Source organism: Physella acuta, unplaced genomic scaffold (assembly GCF_028476545.2).
Source record: "Physella acuta isolate Inbredline_101_S28 unplaced genomic scaffold, ASM2847654v3 ptg000212l, whole genome shotgun sequence".
In the NCBI taxonomy this organism is placed as follows: Eukaryota; Metazoa; Mollusca; class Gastropoda; family Physidae; genus Physella; species Physella acuta.
The window spans coordinates 319,817-343,997 of record NW_026731731.1 but is presented as its reverse complement, the minus strand read 5'-3'; the positions used below and the strand labels follow the sequence as shown (position 1 = coordinate 343,997).

The 24,181-nt window shown below is 38.2% G+C and overlaps 2 protein-coding genes across 2 annotated transcripts; both read left to right on the top strand.

The window, feature by feature from the left end:
* The first annotated feature begins 672 nt into the window (after positions 1 to 672).
* Positions 673 to 3,100, top strand: LOC131937519 (enterin neuropeptides-like). Its single transcript, XM_059295014.1, has 2 exons — positions 673 to 1,110; positions 3,071 to 3,100. Exons 1-2 carry the CDS (start codon positions 673 to 675, stop codon positions 3,098 to 3,100), a joined length of 468 nt encoding a protein of 155 aa, XP_059150997.1.
* Positions 3,101 to 15,939: 12,839 nt separating this feature from the next.
* LOC131937525 (phospholipase A2-like) lies at positions 15,940 to 20,949 on the top strand. Its single transcript, XM_059295019.1, has 5 exons — positions 15,940 to 16,085; positions 18,148 to 18,205; positions 18,720 to 18,879; positions 19,548 to 19,645; positions 20,462 to 20,949. The coding sequence occupies exons 2-5, from the start codon at positions 18,157 to 18,159 to the stop codon at positions 20,824 to 20,826; spliced, it is 672 nt and encodes a 223-aa protein (XP_059151002.1). The 5' UTR covers positions 15,940 to 16,085; positions 18,148 to 18,156; the 3' UTR covers positions 20,827 to 20,949.
* The last annotated feature ends 3,232 nt before the right edge of the window (positions 20,950 to 24,181 follow it).

Sequence of the window (24,181 nt, the reverse complement as noted above, 5' to 3'; positions counted from 1 at the left end):
TACATAAGTTTTTACGTTCTCTTTTAAAGTTAGTTTACGTGGATAACCTCTGCTGACACTAGATTCGATGGACACCTACCTCCACTGTGAATATGTGTAGTAAATGGATTTTTCTTATCACGTTTTTGCTTTTAGCATTGTGTAAAACAATTCAGATTTACGTCTAACAAGGGCGATAACTTATGAAATCTATTACAAATTTAGCTTTAATAATGGTTATATACCCTATAAAAAATAAAATTGCGACAATGTTTAAGTACATTTTTATTAATGTAGACAAACATATTAGGTAGGCCTACTAATAATATTCTCAAGAAAAACAGAAAAATACGTTGTTAAGGTTTTAAATCAATTCACTGGTTTCTAAAACTTTATTTAGTAACACCTTAGTGCATCATCTCCCATATATCGAAGCAACGTTTAACATTTATACTTCACTTACATATACTACTTTATAGCTATATGTAATCACTGTATAAATAAATCAGGATAAAATCTGTATTGGTACGTTTTTGTGTAACGGTAATCTTTTTTTTATCAACAAAATGGCGCTGTTTGGCTAAGTCCCCTTCAGTCCTACTCAGAGGCGTAGCAACCCCTCCCGTTAAACAGTGCCTAAAGAACTTTAAATGTTAACATTAATATTTTAGCTGCCAATATTTCAACAGTTGAATGTCAACATCTTGTAAACAACCCCCTGGGGACTCACATGAGCACAATCTCTCACCTGCGTACAACCACTCACCTGCGTACAACCTCTCACCTGCGTACAACCTCTCACCTGCGTACAACCACTCACCTGCATACAACCTCTCACCTGCGTACAACCACTCACCTGCGTACAACCTCTCACCTGCGTACAACCACTCACCTGCGTACAACCTCTCACCTGCGTACAACCTCTCACCTGCGTACAACCTCTCACCTGCGTACAACCTCTCACCTGCGTACAACCTCTCACCTGCGTACAACCTCTCACCTGCGTACAACCACTCACCTGCGTACAACCTCTCACCTGCGTACAACCTCTCACCTGTGTGCAACCTCTCACCTGCGTACAACCTCTCACCTGCGTACAAACCTTTAACCTGCTTACAACCTAACACCTGCGTACAACCACTAACCTGCGTACAATACTTCCTCTATACTTTGTATACGAAAAAGTAAAAATGTATGACAAACTGGACCTTATCTTTAATATTTGATTAATTATAAATCATTAATAAGACTCTAAAAACGTAAATTAGTGTTAACAATAGAGGGGAAACAACTGATTTATCTAACACAGTAAGCGCAACTACTTCCCTTGATAAACACATTCTGTGCTGTCATATGAACTATTTTTTTTGATTTAACGAATTGAAGAAGTGTGGAATAATTAATGTATGTCAAAGTTTTTAACGGAGGGCGAGGTCGAATGATAGCGCGATCGTCTGCTAACCAGAAAACCTTGAGTTCGTGTTCCGTAGGTAGAGTCGCATCACGTTCTGAGTTTACCCAGCTCTAATGGGTACCTGACAAACGTTGGGGAGAGTAAGTCGGGTGGACATAGTGCTTACCACACTATCGCTTCGAATTCCGAGGTCACAGAAACATGTAAAATCTACTTCACCTGCCTCATGGGCCGCCGTGTCCGAAAGGGACCTTGGCTAAACGCTAACACCGACAGCCAACAATATTATGCAACTCTAGCCGATTATGTCACAACATACCTACTCTTAATGTCGATTATATTTTATTATGTCCTATATGTTGGGTAATGATACCTTATAGATCTTAATGTAGGATTATGTTACATAACATGCCTAATGTAATACAATAACACCTTTTAGTCCTAATCCAGGATAATATTACATAATTGCTTGTAACGTTACATAATGTCACTTGTCCTAATGTATAATAGTGCGACATAATTCGGCCTAGTGTAATAATGACGTTTACTTATAGGTCCCAATGTAGATAGTGTTTCTTGAAATTTTCGGGATGGGTTGACTAAAATTTTCGGGGGGGGGGGGGGCTGTCACTGTTAAAAGTACATATTTTTTTACATAAATTCCATTTCGTTCGAAGCTCCCCCCCCCCCCCCCCAAGAGATACTTGGAAGAAACTCTGGATGTAGAATACTATCTGGTTATAGATATCATGTGTACTGTATTCTTATATTTGTATTAAAAGTAGACCAAAATGTTTGACAAACTGGACTCTATCGCTATTAGTTTATCAATGTTCGCAAGTAACAAGTCTAATACTATCATATTATGCTAAATTTAAAAAACAGCCGCTTTAAATAAACAATAAGTGCAGCTACCTCCCTTGACACTTTTTCATTGTGTTCGATAACAGCTGTTCAATAATATTACTTTTGTCGTGAGGTGCTATTGTCTTGCGGTGCTAATGTCGTGTAGTGCTTTTATCGAGTGTTGCTTTTGTCATAGAGTGCTGCTGTTTTGTGGTGTTGTGATAACCCCATCCACTCATATGTATCAATTGCATATATAATAATCAAATGGAGAAAATAAAATAGCATAAGAACTAGACTAAAATAAGGTGTGCAAACTAGGTTTCTCATGACTGCTTAGTTTACTGTGCTCTGTCCTTAGCTGAGGAGTCAAAAGTTCACATTGTAGCCACACATGGACAGAAATAGAAACGACCGTGGGAGAAGGGTCTCTGTAATACACATACTGATCTATCATTCCAAAACTTTCCATGACATAAAATTGACCCTTGGCAATGAGGGCACGCTACCTTGAAAAATCCGCCAGTCCGGTTGAGTGGGGGGGGGGGGGGGGGAGTGTGTGTGTGTGGGGGGGGGGGGGGGGTGGTGAGGTTTGTATCTCTTTCTACCATTCAGGTTGTGCACTTTTAAAAACCTGGGAAACAGAAGACTGTTCTAATGTTAATTTACTTGAGGGCTGATCGAGTAATGTTTAGCTTGAGACTGTCGATATTAATTATTCATCTAGTTTATTTGCTTCTTCTGTAGTTCCAATGTTAGTTTCCTGTAAAAGTAGGATGTCAATATTGTGTTTATTTATTATGTTGTTTATATAATGTGTTTTGTCCCTAGCCCTCCCTGATGTTCAATCTTGCCAGTTAGCATGAATTATTTGGGGTTTTCTTTCGAACATCTGTTTCTGGAGGGCTGGATGGTGGTGGTCTTTTAACGCCAAACTTTCCAGCCGTTGGTTTGCTATCCTGTTGGGCCCTGGTCACGACCCTTTGAGGTGGCTTTACTGTAGGTAATTGATTTTTACTTGAACTGATTGCTTGACTATATGACAGTTGACCTGATACCTTTGTTGCTGATATACTTTGTGAGCTTTTAATTTTCTTTAGCGGTTTCGTGATGTTTTCTGAACTAGTGTTATCTTGAAGAATATCATTTATTGTTTCGTCGACAGCCTCCAAATTTTCTTGATTCCCATCTTTTTGAGACCCTGTTACTATGGAATTTCTGGTCGCTATTGTCTCCATGGCTTCGGCCTCTATGGTGGTTTCTGTTACGCTTTCGTTAACTTGCTGTGATGCTGCAGTAGTATGATGTGCTTCAGTTTGGTAATCTACTCCAAAGGCATCTTCTACCTCTCTATGCCTTGCTTCTCTAAGCATTTCATTTTGTCGTTCTCCGTCAACATCATAACTGTCGCAATGCTTTAAGAAATTTATATATAAATGTTCTCTAAAATTAAAATAATTTGAAATGCACTAAAACTGATGGTAACACAATTAAAAGTTCAGTCCCAATCTATATGACGAATTATGTAACATCTTAAAATGGTTCTTACGATTTAAAATACAAAAGCAGTTTAATTATTTTATTTTATAATCGACACTTATCTCTTAAACATAAATACGACCTTATTAGTTACTTTTAGAAATTTAATATAATAATTTAATAGCTGTATATTATGTGTGTACTTCTTAGATAAACGTTAATAAAAAATAGAATGAGAGAGTTCTTTCCCTTATATAATGTGAAATACATTAAGTCCCCTTCATTTATCAACGCGCAACAATAGTATTCTGATATAATTTCCGTTTTCGATTTAATATCTAGTTCAGATTAAAGGTTAAATGCCCGTTAAATTACATTTTTAGCGCAATTTTCATACGGACAATTGCGATTATTAACTCGTCATTTCTGGATAGATAAATGGATGGATTTGTGTCTGCAGCTTTAAGTCGTATCTCCTCCTCAAAGAAGCAATATCGAGGACTAGTTCCAAAAGCAAATATGTTAAGCAAGTTCCGAGGATGATTGTGGGCTAAACAAATTCCCGGAAATCCTTCCTTGATTTCCCGGAAAAGCCAAAAAACCTCGAAAACATGCAGTTTTTTTGCCCATATCTCGGCAACCGGACCACTTAGTGACTTGAAACATTTACCAATCGATTCCTGCCATAATTTAGAACAATATTGCCGAAGAAAGTTTTCAAAAATATCCTTTCGTTCGGTCACAAATTTTTTTAAATATATTTTAAACTGAGCATCGTGTAGGCCTAGGATGATGTTTAAACTGAGCATTGTGTAGGCCTACTCGTTAAAATAAAACTATTTCCGTTGATATAGGTTAATATAGTTGTCTTTTTTATCGCAATTTCCATACTGGTTTCTATTTTGTTTTGAATTATTAAAACTACTTGTGTTGCATTATTTATTTGCTGAATATATGATTTATCTCGATTTAAAATTGTTATGGATAACATAAAGAAATTGCGCTTAAATTGTCACTATACTTGTTTATTCCGTAAGAGTCCCAGATGAAGGTAATTTTCCAAAGTATTGCTTCGGGTTAGAATTTGACTCCAATGAAATATCTTTTCAATTATATAACAATGCGTTTTTAAATAAAGAATAGGGTGAGTCACTATAGTATCTAATAAATACCTCTGCTAAAATTAAACGTTTAGAGTAAAGAGTAAGTGGATTAAAGTAACCTAAAGAGATTAGCATTAACAGTGAGCGAGTGAACAAACTAGAGCTTTTCCGCCTATCGCCTTCACTCTACATTGGGCCGACACCACCAACAGCATCTTCCATAGTCTAAAGTCGTCTGAATATTTTACGTAAGCTTACTTACTTTTTTAAAAGTGTTTTATGTTAAAGTAATACTTCTGACATTTATTATTTTTTAATCAATTAATACTTTGTTTGAGTCATAAATGAATTAATTAATTTTGAACTTAACATTTTATTTAACTAAAACCGACACAAATACCTCAAAAAGTTTCAATCCTATTTTTTTTTAATAATAAGAAATTTGAATAAATATTCATTTGATAATTATTTTAAGGATTTAAAGATACACAGTATGGCTTATAGTTGCCTTGTATCTGTATATGCTTTTATTTTTTAATCTATCTTGTACAATGAATTAAAATAATCATTTTCAACCCTCTGTTAGCCTTCTTTAAATGATTAATATTTTATTGCATTCGAATAGTGGTAACTTGAGAAAAACATCAGAGTAAACTGTAACATTGTCCATGAAACTAACGATAAAATACACGCATAATATATACCATATAAATATGTATTATTTAAAACCTAATTTTTTAGCGCAATTTCCATACGGACAATTGCGTTTAATAATGCGTCATTTCTGGATGGATGGATGGGTGGATGGATGGATGGATGGATGGATGTGTGTCCGCAGCTTTAAGTCGTATCTCCTCCTCAACGAAGCAATATCGAGGACTAGTACCAAAAGCAAATATGTTAAGCAAGTTCCGAGGATGATTGTGGGCTAAACAAATTCCCGGAATTCCTTCCTGGATTTCCCGGAAAAGCCAAAAAACCTCGAAAACATGCAGTTTTTTGCCCATATCTCGGCAACCAGACAACTTAGCGACTTGAAACAGTTACCAATCGATTCCTGCAATAATTTAGAACAATATTGCTGAAGAAAGTTTTCAAAAATATCCTTTCGTTCGGTCACAAAAAATTAATTAAGAAATATTTACTACTTTTTTAAAACTGAGCATCGTGTAGGCCTACTCGTTGATATAGGTTAATATAGTTGTCTTTTTTTTTAAACTGAGCATCGTGTAGGCCTACTCGTTAAAATAAAACTATTTCCGTTGCTGAATATATGATTTATCTCGATTTAAAATTGTTATGGATAACATAAGGAAATTGCGCTTAAATTGTCACTAGACTTTTTATTAACTTGTTTTTTCAGTTAGCTATCATTCATCGGTGTTATTACACTATCGTAGGCCTACACAAGTTTGTTGTAAATCAATTTAAGCCATTTAAATATTTTACACTTTCTTAGCAGCTATATATCTTAGAAGTATTTTTTTAAATAGTTTATACTTAGCTTTCTTTCTAAAAATTAATGCGTTATCTCATACCCGCTAATTTCTATGTATATCGGATTATTGTAAAATCTTGATATCAGAAATACATGTTTTTCAAAAGCGCGAAATGATTAATTTAGTTTTTCAAGTAGGTGGGGATAGACCAAGATAGCTAGAACTTGTATATACAAATAGTGCGAAAAGATATTCTTTTGAACTATACGAACGGCTTCTTTTTCGACCACGCCGACCTTTATAAACGGCTAACCGATAAAGTTGAAGGCGTACATAAATAATAACAACCGTATTGATAATAGTCAGTGCTGACTTGTCTTTACAAACTGGACATTTTTTAAAGTTCTGTCCACACAATGGGACAACGCCGAGCCCAGTTTATCATTAAAGATGTAGCAGATAGTGTGTATAATAATCAGTGGCGTAGCGAGGTCAGGTGTCACCCGGTGCGGCAGAGGCGTAGCGACCCTTCCCGGGGACAAATTTTCGATTTGCACCCCCCCACTCAAACTTTCGCTTTGCACCCCCCCCCTCAAGTTTTTCTCTATATATTTTGCTATTTTTCGCCTTGGTGTCATGCCCCTAAATGGTGTCACCCGGTGCGGTCCGCACCCCTCGCTACGCCTCTGTGTATAATGGACGTGCACATTTTACAACTAGAGAATAGTTCTGTAATGCTCTATTGTTTGGTATGATTGACATTCGCATTTGACAGATCAAGAAAAGGTCTGTAATGTTCTATTGTTTGGTAAGATTGACATGTGCATTTGACAGATCAAGAAAAGGTCTGTAATGTTCTATTGTTTGGTATGATTGACATGTGCATTTGACAGATCAAGAAAAGGTCTGTAATTTTTTATTGTGTGGTGACCTGACACAGACAGTCCGACAAAAGAAGACGAAGACACTTGGGCAGGGGCGGAACTACAGTGCCGCCAGACCCCGCAATGCGGGGGGGCCCAGACCGAATGGGGGCCCAAAAATCCCGGCTAAATTATTTTTAAAAAAATTTAAAATTAAAAATTAAAAAAAAAAAAAAAAAAAAAAATAGGTGGAGGTCGAGTTATCTTTCTTCTACAGTTACAAAAAAACACGATAGTCGGCAAACGTCTTTGAAAAAAATGTACAGAATATAGCTCGAGAGACCGCCAGACATATAGACAACTTCAAAGACGCAGGGGCGGAACTACAGTGCCGCCAGACACCGCAATGCGGGGGAGGGGGGCAGACCGATTGGGGGCCCAAAAATCCTGGCTAAATTATTTTTAAAAAAAAATGTAAAAAAAAAAATTAAAACAAAATTTTTTTTTAAAAATTAGGTGGAGGTCGAGTTATCTTTCTTCTACAGTTACAAAAAAACACGATAGTCGGCAAACGTCTTTGAGAAAAATGCACAGACAATAGCTCGAGAGACCGCCAGACATATAGACAACTTCAAAGACGTAGCCTACCTTTTTACTTTTAGTGGCGTCGATTAGGAGAACAAAAAAGGATTGTTATATTGTTTACATTATTACATATATATATATATATATATATATATATATATATATATATATATATATATATATGATTGTGTGTTTAAACTACTGGCCTGGACTCTACAAAAAATATAATTATTTATTTCGATATCATACATTTATAATTGCGTTCATTTTTACTTTAACAACTGTATCAATAAACTTGTGAAAGTTTAAGTTATCTCCCTTTAGCGAAGCATCTGAAGTTTTTGCCGGCACGCTTTGAAATCGGGCTGGGGAAATGTTGCGGCGACTATTCTGGTCTTCTAGACGACCGGAAAAAGTCGGCACTATTGATGTAGATGTTTATCGGCACTTTCTAGTCCCCTTCCCTTGAACCTTCCCAACTCTCACCCCTCCCCCCTCACCCCCCTCTCACCCCTACCCCTCACCTCTACCCCTCACCACACCCTTACTCTTACAATAAGATGTAATGCATAGATTAACGAACCGTCTATGAACTACTGAACTGTAAACTGACCACTTCTGCACATTTTGTTAAAGACACTAGTCAGTAGTTGTTCATTTACCTGATGAAGTATTTTGTTGACGAGTCTAATTCACACAACAAGGAAGGTAAGGCTCGTCTTTATATTATTAATTGTTTTATAATTAGTACACGTATTAATTGAACATTAGTTATTAACACTAAATACATTAAAGTTAATCAAATTTAGGATACAATGATCTAGCTTTTAAGCCTAAAAACAACCAAAAGATCTATATCACCTTTGAATGTATTAATGTTTAATTTCATGTTTAGCCCGTAACGGGGAGGGGTTATATTCGGTTATAATATGGGTGGGTCTTTGGCAGTGTTTCTTCCAGACTTTTTTCTTCGGGGGGGGGGGGGCACTTGAAATTTTCGGAGGGGGGGGGGGCGGGCACTGTTAAAAGTATATATTTTCTATATAAATTATATAAATTTAATTTCTTTCGGGGGGGGGGGGGTGCGGACCGCACCGGGTGACACCATTTAGGGGGGTGACACCAAGGCAAAAAATAGCAAAATATATAGAGAAAAACTCGAGGGGGGGGGGGGGGTGCAAATCGAAAGTTTGAGGGGGGGTGCAAATCGAAAACTTGAGGGGGGGGGGGTGCAAATCGAAAACTTGAGGGGGGGGGTGCAAATCGAAAATTTGAAAGTTTGTCCCTGGGAAGGGTCTCTATGCCTCTGGGGGGGGGGGGGGGGTGACACCATTAAGTGCCGCACCGGGTGACACCCGACCTCGCTACGTCACTGCACCCGATATATATATATATATATATATATATATATATATATATATATATATATATATATATATATATATATATATATATATATATACATATATATACATATAGATATATATATATATATATAGGGGCCTAAAAAAAATTTTGCGGGGGGGCCATTTTTTTCTAGTTCCGCCACTGCACTTGGGCGTAACTTAATGAAAAAAATGAAGTTGTTAGGCATTGTGTTGTTCGTTAATTTAAATATAGTTTTGGTTATGCTGCCGTGTCGAAAATTGCAGTATTAAAGTTGTTGTATAAGTCTAAATTCCCAGTAACGCAATGAAACAAACATATTAGCGAGTTCATATTTAAAAGCCGGATTATTAACAATCCAACTTTAGTACATCGCAAACTAAATAAAGGAATAGGATTGCATGACATCACACATAGGTATTCCTTAACTTTTGAAACACTATAAAAGTCATAATATAATAAACAAAAGGAAAACAAAAGCTAAAACTTTGCCACTTGCATACTTGTAAAATGATGATAAGGAAAAACTTAAATAAAACACATATATTTTATAACATTATACGTTAATTAAAAAAAGGTTAACATGCTGGTTTTTATTAATTGGCTACATCGCATTGGGTCACCTTTTTTTTCTCACAACCATCATATGATAACTGTCGTTTTTTGTTGGTATCTTCAAGATTTGTATCGTAACAAGAACGGCTCTGGACCGGGTTGGATGTAACATTTTCTCCTTCTCTTCTGATTGTTGCTGATATATTTGTACAGCCAAATAAAGCACTGTTCAGTCTCACACTAGAGCGTATTGATGTGTAGTCAGCTCTTGAAGCTTAAGATACCTCTGCTAACGTTTCTAATACTAGAAAACAAAATAACCAGATCGTATCTCTTCTTTTACACTTCATTAATCTCATGACCAACCTCCAGTATTAAATCTACTTATCTAGAAGTACAGTTACGAGTAACCGGATTAGCGAGTTTAACAGTTCGTGGAAAAGAAACCCCGCGAAAAAGTTGGAACTGATTGTGTTTAGGAGCTATTTAATGACACTTACCTAACTCATTTGCGAAACAGTTTTCTCTCAAATTAGTTTACTATATTATTATATAAATGTAATTTTTTGTTGTTGTAAATGCCAAAAAATAAAAGCGTAAAACAATACGATTTTTAAAAAAAAATTGTATTCATTTGCAAACAAATGATAAACACCGTAACTTTTAGCATACTTTGAGAACCGGAATAGTTATATGTTAGTATATTATATTATTAGGCCCAATGTGTAAATGATAGCGAATTTGTGCCTAATTAATATTTTAGTCATCAGCCTACCAACGTTGTATCTTTTCCAAAACGTAATTCTGCTACGTGTTCTTGGATTTTTATGTAACGAAATTTAATTATCATTAATTCCAATAGCATTTAGATTTTGAAAATAACTTTTTAAAAAAAAGTTATATTTTAATTTTTTATTTTTTTATTTATTTTTATTTTGTTTTTTTTATTAAAAGAAGAAAATATATTTCAAAACTTGTAGAAGGAAAGCAATTAACGTTATAAAATGTAAGAACAACTTCTTAAAAGCATTTTTTAAATATAAATGTAAGGTGTTTAGTTTGAAGAGTATTTTAAATTTAAAATACATTTTAACAAAAAATAAAATAAATTTCTATTTTATTAAACATAACTTATTTATTTATATCATAATCATTAATAAAAATTTGTGTTTTCACTTAGTGTCTTTCACTTATTGACTTTATTTTTTAAATATCTAATTGTTAACTCCCCTAACACCAGGGGAAAAAAGGTACGTCTTTTAGAACAGTGTTTATATTCTTCTAGTCGATTTCGTCTTATCCGCAAAAATGTGTTTGCTTGTTTCAGCAATGAGTTGTCAAGTAGACGTAATACTAAATGGGACATAATCTTTAAACATTGTTTTCCTGGGTTTATCTATGTCACTAAATAATTTATTGCAACAATATCGCCTATATTTGCCTTGTATCTGTATGTTTCTATTTTATAATCTAAATTTTGCAATGGTTTACAATAATCACGTTTAACTCTGCATGTGTCTTATTTAAATGGTTAATATTTTATTTCATTTAAATTGTAATAATATAAGAAAAAAGTGTTACCATGAGATATACATGTACCATTTTAGGATGAAACTGATAATATTCACTAATTATATATATATATATATATATATATATATATATATATATATATATATATATATATATATATATATATATATGTAGGTATTATCAGTAATGATTATCAAAAGATCATCGGGTATATATATATATATATATATATATATATATAAATATAAATATATATATATATATATATATATATATATATATATATATATATATATATATATATATGTACATATATTAGGAGCCCAGTTACATTTATTTTTAAGCCCCTTCTCCATGCACATAATTTTTGTCGTTTATTGGAAACAAATGGCAACACACAAAGGTATGCATATGCAGAAGGCATAGGTTGTAAAAAACCAAACCATAGATACTACATTAAAATATGCACCACACATGCGCCATCCATTAAACCCACATTTGATGTATTCTATACTATATGATTGAGCTGCATTCGATACAAGTGTCAGATTAACATGACCCCCCTCTACCTTTAGCCAGAACCATTTCTCCTTTATCTTCTAATGAGATGCATACATAGCATATGTTCATGTAATAAACATACACATGCTGCAGTTGTATACAGCGATCAAAGGCTTATCCCACCGTGTCTATGTTAATGTATGTCAGCAATGTGTTATGAGGTTGTTACCCTCTACCACAGCAACCACACATATCCAGCCCTCGTTAAAGTTGGTTCATGCATTCATATAACTGATACAGATGTCATAATCAGAGATTATATTATTTAAGCTATGGATTTTAGGATATGTTGCTTTAAAGGGTCATATTTTGTTTTGTTTTTTTGTTGTAAATGTAAATGATATTGGTGATACAGATTGATATATGTGGTACTAGACATACAGTCACATGTGTATTGCGTAAGGACCGATATTTAATGTTGTTACACACAATACTACGTCAGCACACTACACTAGACGGTCTTACAAGCAGACAAGGTCGAAAGGTAGTCACACAACGCATGTACACACCACACCTACGTCACACACACACCAACATCAAACCACTACGCACAAGCAACACGCATTAATTACACGTCACAAACACGTTTTCCAGTTATTAAAGACATTTTTTGTGTAATCAGAAGACGAAATGTAAAACATAATAACGTCTCGGCTTTGTAAAAAAATAATGATCGAGCCACTTTATGAAACACGATGAAACCAGTTGTTCATTAAAAGATCCTATGTAGGCTACGTGGGGCGCGAATGAGGAAAAATTTCGTCGCTTCAATTCTAAACCTACAGAATATGCTATTGGGTGCCCTATCAGTGAGTGATATAGTGGCAGTAAACTTAAGGACCTGTTGAAATAACAACACTCAAATGACTTGAGAGAAATAACGTATGACTGAGTGTTTTACTTAGATCGATTATGTAACTGTTTAGCGTTATAAGTGTATCGAATGATAAAATGTGCATTGAATTACAAAAGTATAGATTAAATAATGATAATTAATTAAAAAAATTTAATTGATTTTTTTCGCACATGTCTAATGTGTTTAGCACACTGCAGCTTAGCAGCTGTATCAAAGTTGGGTAGAGAGGTGTGGGGTCTGGTGTGGGGGCTGGTGTGGGTGCAGGTGTGGGGGCTGATGTGGGGGCTGGTGTGGGGGCCTTTGCGGGGGCTGGTGTGGGGGCTGGTGTAGGGGGTTTTGTGGGGGCTGGTGGGGGGCTGGTGTAGGGGGTTTTGTGGGGGCTGGTGGGGGGCTGGGTAGACTGGTGTAGGGGCTGGTATAAAGGCTGGTGTAGGGCTGGTGTGTGGCTGGTGTGGGGCTGGTGTGGGGGCTGGGTAGACTGGTGTGGGAGCTGGTGTGGGGCTGGTGTGTGGGCTGTGTAGGCTGGTGTGGGAGCTGGGTAGACTGGTGTGGGGGCTGGTGTGGGGCTGGTGTGTGGGCTGGGTAGACTGGTGTGTGGGCTGGGTAGACTGGTGTGGGGGCTGGGTAGACTGGTGTGGGGGCTGGATAGACTGGTGTGGGGGCTGGGTAGACTGGTGTGGGGGCTGGGTAGACTGGTGTGGGGGCTGGGTAGACTGGTGTGGGGGCTGGGAAGACTGGTGTGGGGGCTGGGTAGACTGGTGTGAGGGCTGGTGTGGGGGCTGGGTAGACTGGTGTAGGGGCTGGTGTGGGGCTGGTGTGGGGGCTGGTGTGTGGCTGGTGTGGGGGCTGGTGTGGGGGCTGGTGTGTGGCTGGTGTGGGTGCTGGTGTAGGGGGTTTTGTGGGGGCTGGTGGGGGGCTGGGTAGACAGGTGTAGGGGCTGGGTAGACTGGTGTGGGGGCTGGTGTGAGGGCTGGGTAGACTGGTGTGGGGAATGGTGTGGGGGCTGGGTAGACTGGTGTGGGGGCTGGTGTGGGGCTGGTGTGGGGGCTGGGTAGACAGGTGTGGGGGCTGGTGTGGGGCTGGTGTGGGGGCTGGGTAGACTGGTGTGGGGGCTGGGTAGACTGGTGTGGGGGCTGGTGTGAGGGCTGGGTAGACTGGTGTGGGGAATGGTGTGGGGGCTGGGTAGACTGGTGTGGTGGCTGGGTAGACTGGTGTGGGGGCTGGGTAGACTGGTGTGGGGGCTGGTGTGGGGCTGGTGTGGGGGCTGGGTAGACAGGTGTGGGGGCTGGTGTGGGGCTGGTGTGGGGGCTGGGTAGACTGGTGTGGGGGCTGGGTAGACTGGTGTGGTGGCTGGGTAGACTGGTGTGGGGGCTGGGTAGACTGGTGTGGGGGCTGGTGTGGGGCTGGTGTGGGGGCTGGGTAGACTGTTGTGGGGGCCGGGTAGACTGGTATGGGGGGGGCTGGGTAGACTGGTGTGGGGGCCGGGTAGACTGGTGTGGGGGCTGGGTAGACTGGTGTGGGGGCTGGGTAGACTGGTGTGGGGACTGGGTAGACTGGTGTGGGGGCTGGTGTGAGGGCTGGCTAGACTGGTGAGGGGCTGGGTAGACTGGTGTGGGGGCTGGGTAGACTGGTGTGGGGGCCGGGTAGACTGGTGTGGGGGCTGGGTAGACTGGTGTGGGGGCTGGGTAGACTGGTGTGGGGGCTGGGTAGACTGGTGTGGGGGCTGGGTAGACTGGTGTGGGGGCTGGGTAGACTGGTGTGGGGGCTGGGTAGACTGGTGTGGGGGCTGGGTAGACTGGTGTAGGGGCTGGGTAGACTGGTGTGGGGGCTGGTGTGAGGGCTGGCTAGACTGGTGAGGGGCTGGGTAGACTGGTGTGGGGGCTGGGGGCTGGGTAGACTGGTGTGGGGGCTGGGGGCTGGGTAGACTGGTGTGGGGGCTGGGTAGACTGGTGTGTGGGCTGGGTAGACTGATGTGGGGGCTGGGTAGACTGGTGTGGAGGCTGGGTAGACTGGTGTGGGGGCTGGGTAGACTGGTGTGGGGGCTGGTGTGGGGCTGGTGTGGGGGCTGGGTAGACTGGTTACAATTCCACATTTAGTCACAACAGAGAGGATCAACGCCTCATCTTTGCCGTCGTGAAACTGGGGCAAGGTATTTCAGACAAGAAACCTTTTGATGTGCTGATCTTTTTTACATCGGGAACACAAGCACTGGTGCTAGGTCGAACAGCCCCAGACTTTACGTTGCTTGCTCCATTAATGGTGCCGCACGAACTAGGGAATGGTTCTAACATAGGATATTTTGTGTCTTGGTGATCAAAGGTTAAGTAAGGTAGACTACATCTTCATATGGCGAGCTACCAAGTGTTAGGGTGTCGTCATAGGTGAACATGTTCTTACCTGGGCAGGATTTAATTCAGGAAATACGTCATGCAATAATATATCTAGTTTACATTTCACATTAGTGCGACGTCGTGGTCGGGAGGCGGAGCATACGACTGCTAACCTGAATGACTCGAGTTTGAATCCCTGGTTTCAGGCGTTAGGACATATCACAGTCCCCCCCCCCTTTTTTTATTAAGGAACTTAAGCTGGACGTTGTGCTCAGAACACTATCTCTTTGTGTGATTGGGTCACAAAAACAGGTGAACTCTACTTTATCTGCCTCGTGTGTGACTTTATCAATCGTGTAAACCATGTCCTGTAAACTTATACTAGTTGCAGACATTTCTCTCAACGGAATAAATGTAATGGAATCGAATGAATGTTAATATATATATATATATATATATATATATATATATATATATATATATATATATATATATATATGTGTATATATATATATATATATATATATATATATATATATATATATATATATATATATATATATATATATATATATATATATATATATATATATATATATATATATATATATACATATATGTAGTGAAATAGAGGCTAGACAAATATTTGAATACTTGGTCTAGACACGACTTCGCGGAATTGCTGTCAAATGGTCTACAGCGAGGAATGTTCAGACTATGAGGACGTGGCCGAAATGTTTCAAGTTCGTTGAATTCTATTTTTTTCAAGGTGACTTGTGTGTGGCGATATGTCCTGGGCTAAAAAAAAAACCTGGTCATGGTCTGATGACGTTAATACACCGTCTGATCGTGTGCCGTCTGATCTATGCGGCTGTTCATTTCAATGTTTATATGGACGGGGGTGAGGGGGGGTATGCATGAGGGGGGAGGGTGTGATTACCCATCTGCTTTTCAAAAGGTTTTTTTTAATGTCAGGCTAAAGCGGTGACGTCTGTTTGGAGCCATAATGTCATCTATTTATACAAAGTGCGGATAGTTAAAGGCCTAGCTGATCGCAGCCAGATTAAAGCGGGGGCTATTTAAGCCTGGGGTGACCGGATTACCAGCAGTCCCCGCCTGACTGGATCCACCACACGCTGTAGTCTGCTGAAGCCTGGTAAGGTTAATCTTAATTTGTTTGTGGTCAAGTTAATTGGTAATATTAATCTCAATTGTTTCTGGTCAAATTAATTGGTAACGTAAATCTTAAATTGTTTCTGATGTAATCTGTTGTTGAAAAAAATATGATGGATGCATTAAAAATATAAAAATTAAATTTTATTTAATAACGGAAAATAAAAATAAAGGCATATTCGAATGTAGAAACACATCTCTAATTATACAACCGGTTGTGACTAGGACGCTCTTGAGAACATATAAATAGATAAAAAACTATGACTGGCAAAAATAATGACGTCACATGTAACAAATAGAAAAATTTCTTTACGAAACAAAGCTGTTTAAACTACAGAAACTACACTCCGTTAATGGCGACATTGATTGTAGTATAAAAATAGAATTAAAAATGGAATGTCGAAACTGATACACAATACTAATGACGTCATCTTTAATAACATTCGTTTCCCACATCTTCCAATTTTAGAATATGAAAAAACGAAGATTTTGATTCTAATTTGATTTAAATCTATAGATCTAGATCTACTTATCAAGACGTGCGCTATGATATTTTATACACATTTTCTCGTCCAAAAATTATAATTAGTTAACAAAACAAGAAAACTACCATTTAATAGCCGAGTTTTCAACAAAACCATTTAAGTCTCTTGATCAGCGTGTGTATTTAATGTGGTGTTGTGTTGACAAATTAATTATATACTTTGGTTTTAATTTTTACTTTCTCGTATATACGTAGTATAGAGAAAGTATTGTAATCGTGCACCTCACTGATACGGAAAAACATAATTTTGCAATCTTGTCCGTATGTCTGTGTGTGTGTGTGTGTCTGTGTGTGTGTGTGTAAACACGATAACTTGAGTACCGTTACAGCTAGGTTGATGAAATTTCATATATAAGTATTTTATCAAAATCGTAGATCCGTATCAACTTTTGAGCGATTTCCGATAACCGGAAGTGGTACTTTTTCTACTTTGAATTTTTTAAACGCCTCTAACTTGAGTACTATTTCAGATAGATAAAAGAAATTTCACATGTAAGTAAAAGATCTAATTCACTACCTTCCGTCAAATTTTGAGTAATTTCCGTTGACCGGAAGTACTAATTTACGCTATTTTCGATTTCTCAAAAAACGCATGTAAATTTATAAAGTACTAATAATATTGCGCACTATTATGCACATTTTGTTTTGGCGTTCGCTTGGTGCGCAATTCTTTTTTCTATGAGATTCTATTCTATTTTAAAAGTTTAAGTAATTAAAAATCATGTCTATGTTCCAAGTTATATAAGAAAATTCGAGAAAGTTTAGGGGAGATCACTCCCGGTTTATTTAAACAGGTATTGGAAGCCTTTGTCGGATTTTTTAGCTATTTATTTATTTGCGTTGTCACAAATATCAAACAACGTGTGGTAAAGCACATTGCGTTTTGGCCAATAACTACTTTATTAAATATATTTCTTAAACAAGTATAACATTTAAAAAAAATAGGCCTATAATTCACGTGTACCGATGGCTAGTTTAAAGTAATTAGCCAATTCGATTAATTTAGTACGGACTATGATAGCGGTGTATCTTCTATTGAACAATGTGTTAAAATGTAGTCACAGAGACACAATTTTTAAAAATAACTCAACTGTTGTTTACACTTTTTATACTGCAGAAAACCAGAGAAATAACATTTTCTAAGGACATAACAGTCTTATATGGCGTATGGGATTCTAAAGTGTTTCCTTCTTAGTCCGGGAGAGTTTAGTGTTGATCCAAGTTGTATAAAAATGTTGGAATAATTAAACATGTTAAGATGTTGACTGTATAAAGGCTTTATACCAACCACCTGAACATTTTATTGCATTAAAAATTTGACCATTAGAAAACTGACCAAACCATATTGAAGGCTGAACTGGGCCTGTTGTTTTATTGACATGTCTGTGACTAGAGTAAAACTATAATATCTGTCAATGGGCTGTATTGTATACATTAGTACTGCTAGAAAGATGATGCCCCCATCAATGTACACATGATATTTATCTTTCTCCGATCTCAGGTCTACAAAATGTCTGCTATAAAGATGATGCCACTTCTCTTTCTGCTGACTGTTGGAGGTAATTAATGATTATATTACGTAATTAATTATTACATTACTTAAAATCTTCCCCCATAAATACATTCAGTGTTTCTTCCAGACTTTTTTCTCCGGGGGGGGGGCACTTGAAATTTTCGGGGGGGGGGGGGGGGCGGTAGACTTTCTTCGGGGGGGGGGGCGGACACTGTTAAAAGTATATATTTTCTATATAAATTATATAAATTTCATTTCGTTCGGGGGGGGGGGGGCGGTAAAAATTTTTCGGGGGGACTAAGCCCCCCGAAGAGATGCCTGGAAGAAACTCTGAAAACATTAGTATTGTATTCTCGTTACCGAGTTATGAAACACATTAATGTATATAAAGCCTAATATTGAATTCCCAGCCATCATTTATTTTTATGAACTTACATCAGGTAGATCCATCCAATCCTTTCCTGTTAGATTTTTCTCTTTAAATTAGCCACTAATCTATGATTAGGTCCAATCAGTTTAGATGATGTTTAATATTTACACTTTCTGTGCCCGGTCTTCAGGCTTCCAGTGTACTCAAGGCATGCCAAGACTGAAACGAGATTTGCAAAACTTGTGTCTGGTGTTCCAGACTTACGTCCCACGTAGCTGTATGGACTTCTCCAGCTATGGCTGTAGCTGTGGGCCTAACAAAGCCAGGGCACCCATAGATGGCATTGACAGGTGAGTTAGGTCAAGGATGACCATACTACAGGTGAGTTAGGTCAAGGACGACAATACTACAGGTGTGCTAGTTCAAGGACGACCATACTAGTTAGGTCAAGGACGACCATACGACAGGGGAGTTAGGTAAAGGACGACCATACTACAGGTGAGTTAGGTAAAGGACGACCATACTACAGGTGAGTTAGGTCAAGGACGACCATACTACAGGTGAGTTAGGTCAAGGACGACCATACTACAGGTGAGTTAGGTCAAGGACGACCATACTACAGGTGAGTTAGGTCAAGGACGACCATACTACAGGTGAGTTAGGTCAAGGACGACCATACTACAGGTGAGTTAGGTCAAGGACGACCATACTACAGGTGAGTTAGGTCAAGGACGACCAGATTACATGGGAGTTAGGTCAAGGACGACCAATAATGGTATCCACAGCTGACTTAGGTCAAGGTTGGTTCATCATGTGGCTACTTTGTGAATCTCTTCAGTAAGACTGGTTGAATACATCGATTAAAGGTATGAAGGTGGAGCCTTTATTTTTTTGTGTCTGTGACAAACACAAAGCCAAAAAGTTGTCCTTCTATTACATGTAAAGCTATTTAGTTATAAATTTACGTTCGATTTTCACTCTTCAAAATAATTTATAATGTTTTATTTTCCTGTTGTAGTTGCTGTGCCGCCAAGGATCGTTGCTACGCAAAACTAAGTTGTGATTACAACATACCGACAGAGGTCAAGTGCGAAAACGGAGCTTGTCAGTGCACAGGTAATATAAGCTTAAACATTAAACAGTTTTTCCGTGCAAAAAAATACGAAAAGTAAAGGATCTTAGTATCTAGTAATTTATATCGACATATTGTATTTAAATAAAGTTTAGTACGAGAACGCGTTTCCCATATGAAAACAATTAGACTTAAGTAACGCAGGTACTGCAGTTGGGATAGCAGATGCCAAGAGGCTGAGTAGAACGATTCTTCTGCCCATTCCACTAACTACAATCTGTCTTCATGAACCCTGCTTCAAAATTCTTAAACCAGCAGCCAATTTAGAAGAAGGCCTCATAATCTAACTTTAGAGTAATTGTTTATAGAAGGTCTCACACATCTAACTTTAGAGTAATTGTTTATAGAAGGTCTCACACATCTAACATTAGAGTAATTGATTATAGAAGGTCTCACACATCTAACTTTAGAGTAATTGTTTATAGAAGGTCTCGCTCATCTAACTTTAGAGTAATTGTTTATAGAAGGTCTCACTCATCTAACTTTAGAGTAATTGTTTATAGAAGGTCTCGCTCATCTAACTTTAGAGTAATTGTTTATAGAAGGTCTCGCTCATCTAACTTTAGAGTAATTGTTTATAGAAGGTCTCACTCATCTAACTTTAGAGTAATTGTTTATAGAAGGTCTCGCTCATCTAACTTTAGAGTAATTGTTTATAGAAGGTCTCACACATCTAACTTTAGAGTAATTGTTTATAGAAGGTCTCACACATCTAACTTTAGAGTAATTGTTTATATTTGAAATGTTCAACCACTAGGACACCCACTAGTCTGTGCTGTATATTTTACATTTGTTTTCAGCGGCGGATAAATCTTCCTGCGCGTACAAGGCTTGCAAGTGTGACGTCAAAGCCGCTGAGTGCTTCACCCGCTACACTTTCAACGAGTCTCTCATCAACTACGACTACACCAAGTGTGCTAACGTCTCAGACCTGACCGTGGGGGACAGTGGGGAGAGACTGGACCGCAGCGGGGGTAAAGGTGCCGGGAGCTGGCCGGAGAGCTGGGGTGGGCGGAAAGATGATGGACACGATGAGAAGAAAAATGAAAAGAACAATGGAAAGAAGAAAGATGATAGAGATGACGATAAAAATGGAAAGAAGAAAGGCGATAGAGATGACGATAAAAATGGGAAGAAAATAAAAAAGGGAACTGGTCGCAAATAAAAGAGGTTTTGTAAAAAAAAAAAAACTTGCTTATCGGTATATTAGATGTTTTTTCATAATAATATCTGTTGACTTTGAAATCTTAAAAGTGAGATTGTATTAAATAAAAAGTGTTATATCTTCTTGTCTAAGATTTGTGTAGTATGGATGTGGGAGATGTTGTAATGTATGTGGTCGTTAATCGAAGCATAGCTAGGCTATTAACACACACAGGACAGGACAGCTCAGGACAACAATTTTATTTGGACATTTCTTTTCTATCCTGATTTATCATTGTTTACGTCTTACTGTAATTAATTAGAGATTATTAGGCCCCCTCAATTAAGGGGACTACAGTGTCACTTTTTATTTAATTTCACAGAGTCCGGTATTCTACTGGGTGGGTGTGTAGGTTGGTTTATGGTCAAATAAAAAAAACAGCACTTTTTTATAAGTTAATTGGCTAGTGACGACCACGCAGTCAAATTTTTCATCTCATTAGTTAAGAAAAATTAATTAAAAGAGCACTATATCTAATGCCTATGGGGGGGGGGGGGAGGGGGGGGGGGAAGAGCATACAGGATACAATACTCGCGAGTCACAGTTTAACTAACACTTTGCTGGAGAAAGTCTGTTTTTTTTTTACAGAGCATTGAAAATACTTAAGTTTTTTATGTTCTCTTTTAAAGTTAGTTTACGTGGATAACCTCTGCTGACACTAGATTCGATGGACACCTACATCCACTGTGAATATGTGTAGTAAATTGATTTTTTAAAATCACGTTTTTGCTTGCAGTAATTTGCAAAATTACAAGGGAGATAACTTATGAAATCTATTACAAACTTAGCTTTAATAATGGTTATATACCCTTTTAAAAAGGAAAATTGCGATAATGTTTAAGTACATTTGTAATGTAGAAAAACATATTATGTACTAATACTATTCTCAAGAAAAACAGAAAAATACGTTGTTAACTTTTTAAATAAATCCAATAGTTTTCAAAACTTTATTTTGTCGCATTATCTCCCATATATCGAAGCCACGTTTAACATTTATACTTCCATTTGCATATACTATTTTATCGCTATATGTAATCACAGCATAAATAAATCAGGAGAAAAAATCTGTATTGGTACGTTTTTGTGTGTTGTGGTAATCTTTGTTTCTTTATCAACAAATGGCGCTGTGTGGCTAAGTCCCCTTCTGCCCTACTCTAACTTAACCCCAGCGGCAAGAGACATCAGTCTTGGTTTCAACTCTTTACAACTGTTCATTTGTAAAACAATTTCAACACCTACAAGTTCTTATATACAAAAAACTGCCCGTATTTCCCCACAAGAAAACTACTGATAAAAAAATTATCCTATTTCGACAGTCAACAAATACTTGAATAACTACTGTCTAAATTTCAACATTTAAAAACAACTCTTAAAATAAGCGCCAGTTTTTCAACACTTGTCAACCACCTGAAATAACTGCCTTACACATCACTAAAGTAGACGTTACTGGTTTTCCACTTCACAGAACTTGGGATTCCAAATTAAGAACATAGTGTTTCAGTATATCGGTAAACAAGGCTTGAAGAACTTTAAATGTTAACTTTAATATTTTAGCTGCCCGTATTTCAACGGTTGTCAACAACTTGTAAACAACCCCTGGGAACTCACATGCGCACCACCTCTCACCTGCGTCTCACATGCGTACAAACTGTCACCTGCGTACAACCACTCACCTGCGTACAACCTGTCACATGCGTACAACCTCTCACCTGCGTACAACCTCTCACATGCATACAACCTCTCACCTGCGTACAACCTCTCACCTGCGTACAACCTCTCGCCTGCGTACAACCTCTCACCTGCGTACAACCTCTCACCTGCGTACAACCTCTCACCTGCGTACAACCTCTCACCTGCGTACAACCTCTCACCTGCGTACAACCTCTCACCTGTGTACAACCTGTCACCTGCGTACAACCTGTCACCTGCGTACAACCTTTCACCTGCGTACAACCTGTCACCTGCGCACAACCTTTCACCTGCGTACAACCTCTCACCTGCGTACAACCTCTCACCTGCGTACAACCTCTCACCTGCGTACAATCTGTCACCTGCGTACAACCTCTCACCTGCGTACAAACCTCTCACCTGCGTACGAACCTTTCACCTGCGTACAACCTCTCACCTGCGTACAACCTCTCACCTGTGGCAACCTCTCACCTGTGTACAACCTGTCACCTGCGTACAACCTGTCACCTGCGTACAACCTTTCACCTGAGTACAGCTTCTCACCTGCGTACAAACCTTTTACCTGTGTACAAAATGGCACCTGCGTACAAACCTTTCACCTGCGTACAAAATGGCACCTGCGTACAAACCTTTCACCTGCGTACAACCTTTCACCTGAGTACAGCTTCTCACCTGCGTACAAACCTTTCACCTGCGTACAAAAAGTCACCTGCGTACAACCTCTCACCTGCAGTTGTTGAAGTCAGACCCACGTGCGACACCTGTTGCTCCTGCGTGTAGTCAGCTACAGACGCCGTATCGATTACCGCTTACAGGCGAGGTATCGATTACCTCCACACGAACCGCCACGCACGCGCCACAAACAACCAACATACGGGCGATACTTGAAAAAAATCACAACGATTACTTACATTTGTGTTTGTACATTAACTTTTAATTCTACGGCGTTTAGTATTATTTTTAAACGTTATGGTTTAACTTTGATTGGTAATTAAATAACCTTCTGCTAAACGCAAGGTCTCGAGTTCCGATCTCAGTTCAGCATTGTGAATGTAAGACGTCCCTTAGTCCACCAACTGGTGTTAGGGAAAGTACAGGCGGCTGGACATAGTGCTGACTATACCATCGTTTTTAAATGCTGTGGTTAAGAAACGAATGAACTCTACTTCATCTGCCAAATGGATCGCTAGGTCTAAAGAGGAACTTATATGTAAAGATAACTAATAGACTGTTTCAAGTATGTTATTTCGCCTTGAATAAATAGTGTAAATCTGTCGACATAATGTTAAAATCTATTAATAAAAATTGTAGTTTAGTGTCAACTTTACTGTAAGATATGCTACATGAGATCGATATTCATCAAACAAACGTTTTACAGCTTTTAATATTACATGTAACTCATACTTATATATATATATATATATATATATATATATATATATATATATATATATATATATATATATATATATATATATATATATACACACACACACACACATATATATATATATATATATATATATATATATATATATATATATATATGTGTGTGTGTGTGTGTATACCACGACTGAAGCTACTATGTTGTAGTGCGCACATGAAACAATATCTCTGCACTTTTTAC

Excerpts from the sequence above, each read along its gene's own strand:
- LOC131937525 (XM_059295019.1), top strand. The coding sequence starts at position 18,157 with ATGTCTGCTATAAAGATGATGCCACTTCTCTTTCTGCTGACTGTTGGA. Across the intron at positions 18,206-18,719 it reads CTTTCTGCTGACTGTTGGAG|GCTTCCAGTGTACTCAAGGC; the intron begins GTAATTAATGAT and ends CCCGGTCTTCAG. Across the intron at positions 19,646-20,461 it reads CGGAGCTTGTCAGTGCACAG|CGGCGGATAAATCTTCCTGC; the intron begins GTAATATAAGCT and ends ATTTGTTTTCAG.
- LOC131937519 (XM_059295014.1), top strand. The coding sequence starts at position 673 with ATGTCAACATCTTGTAAACAACCCCCTGGGGACTCACATGAGCACAAT. Across the intron at positions 1,111-3,070 it reads GCTTACAACCTAACACCTGC|CCCTCCCTGATGTTCAATCT; the intron begins GTACAACCACTA and ends TTTTGTCCCTAG.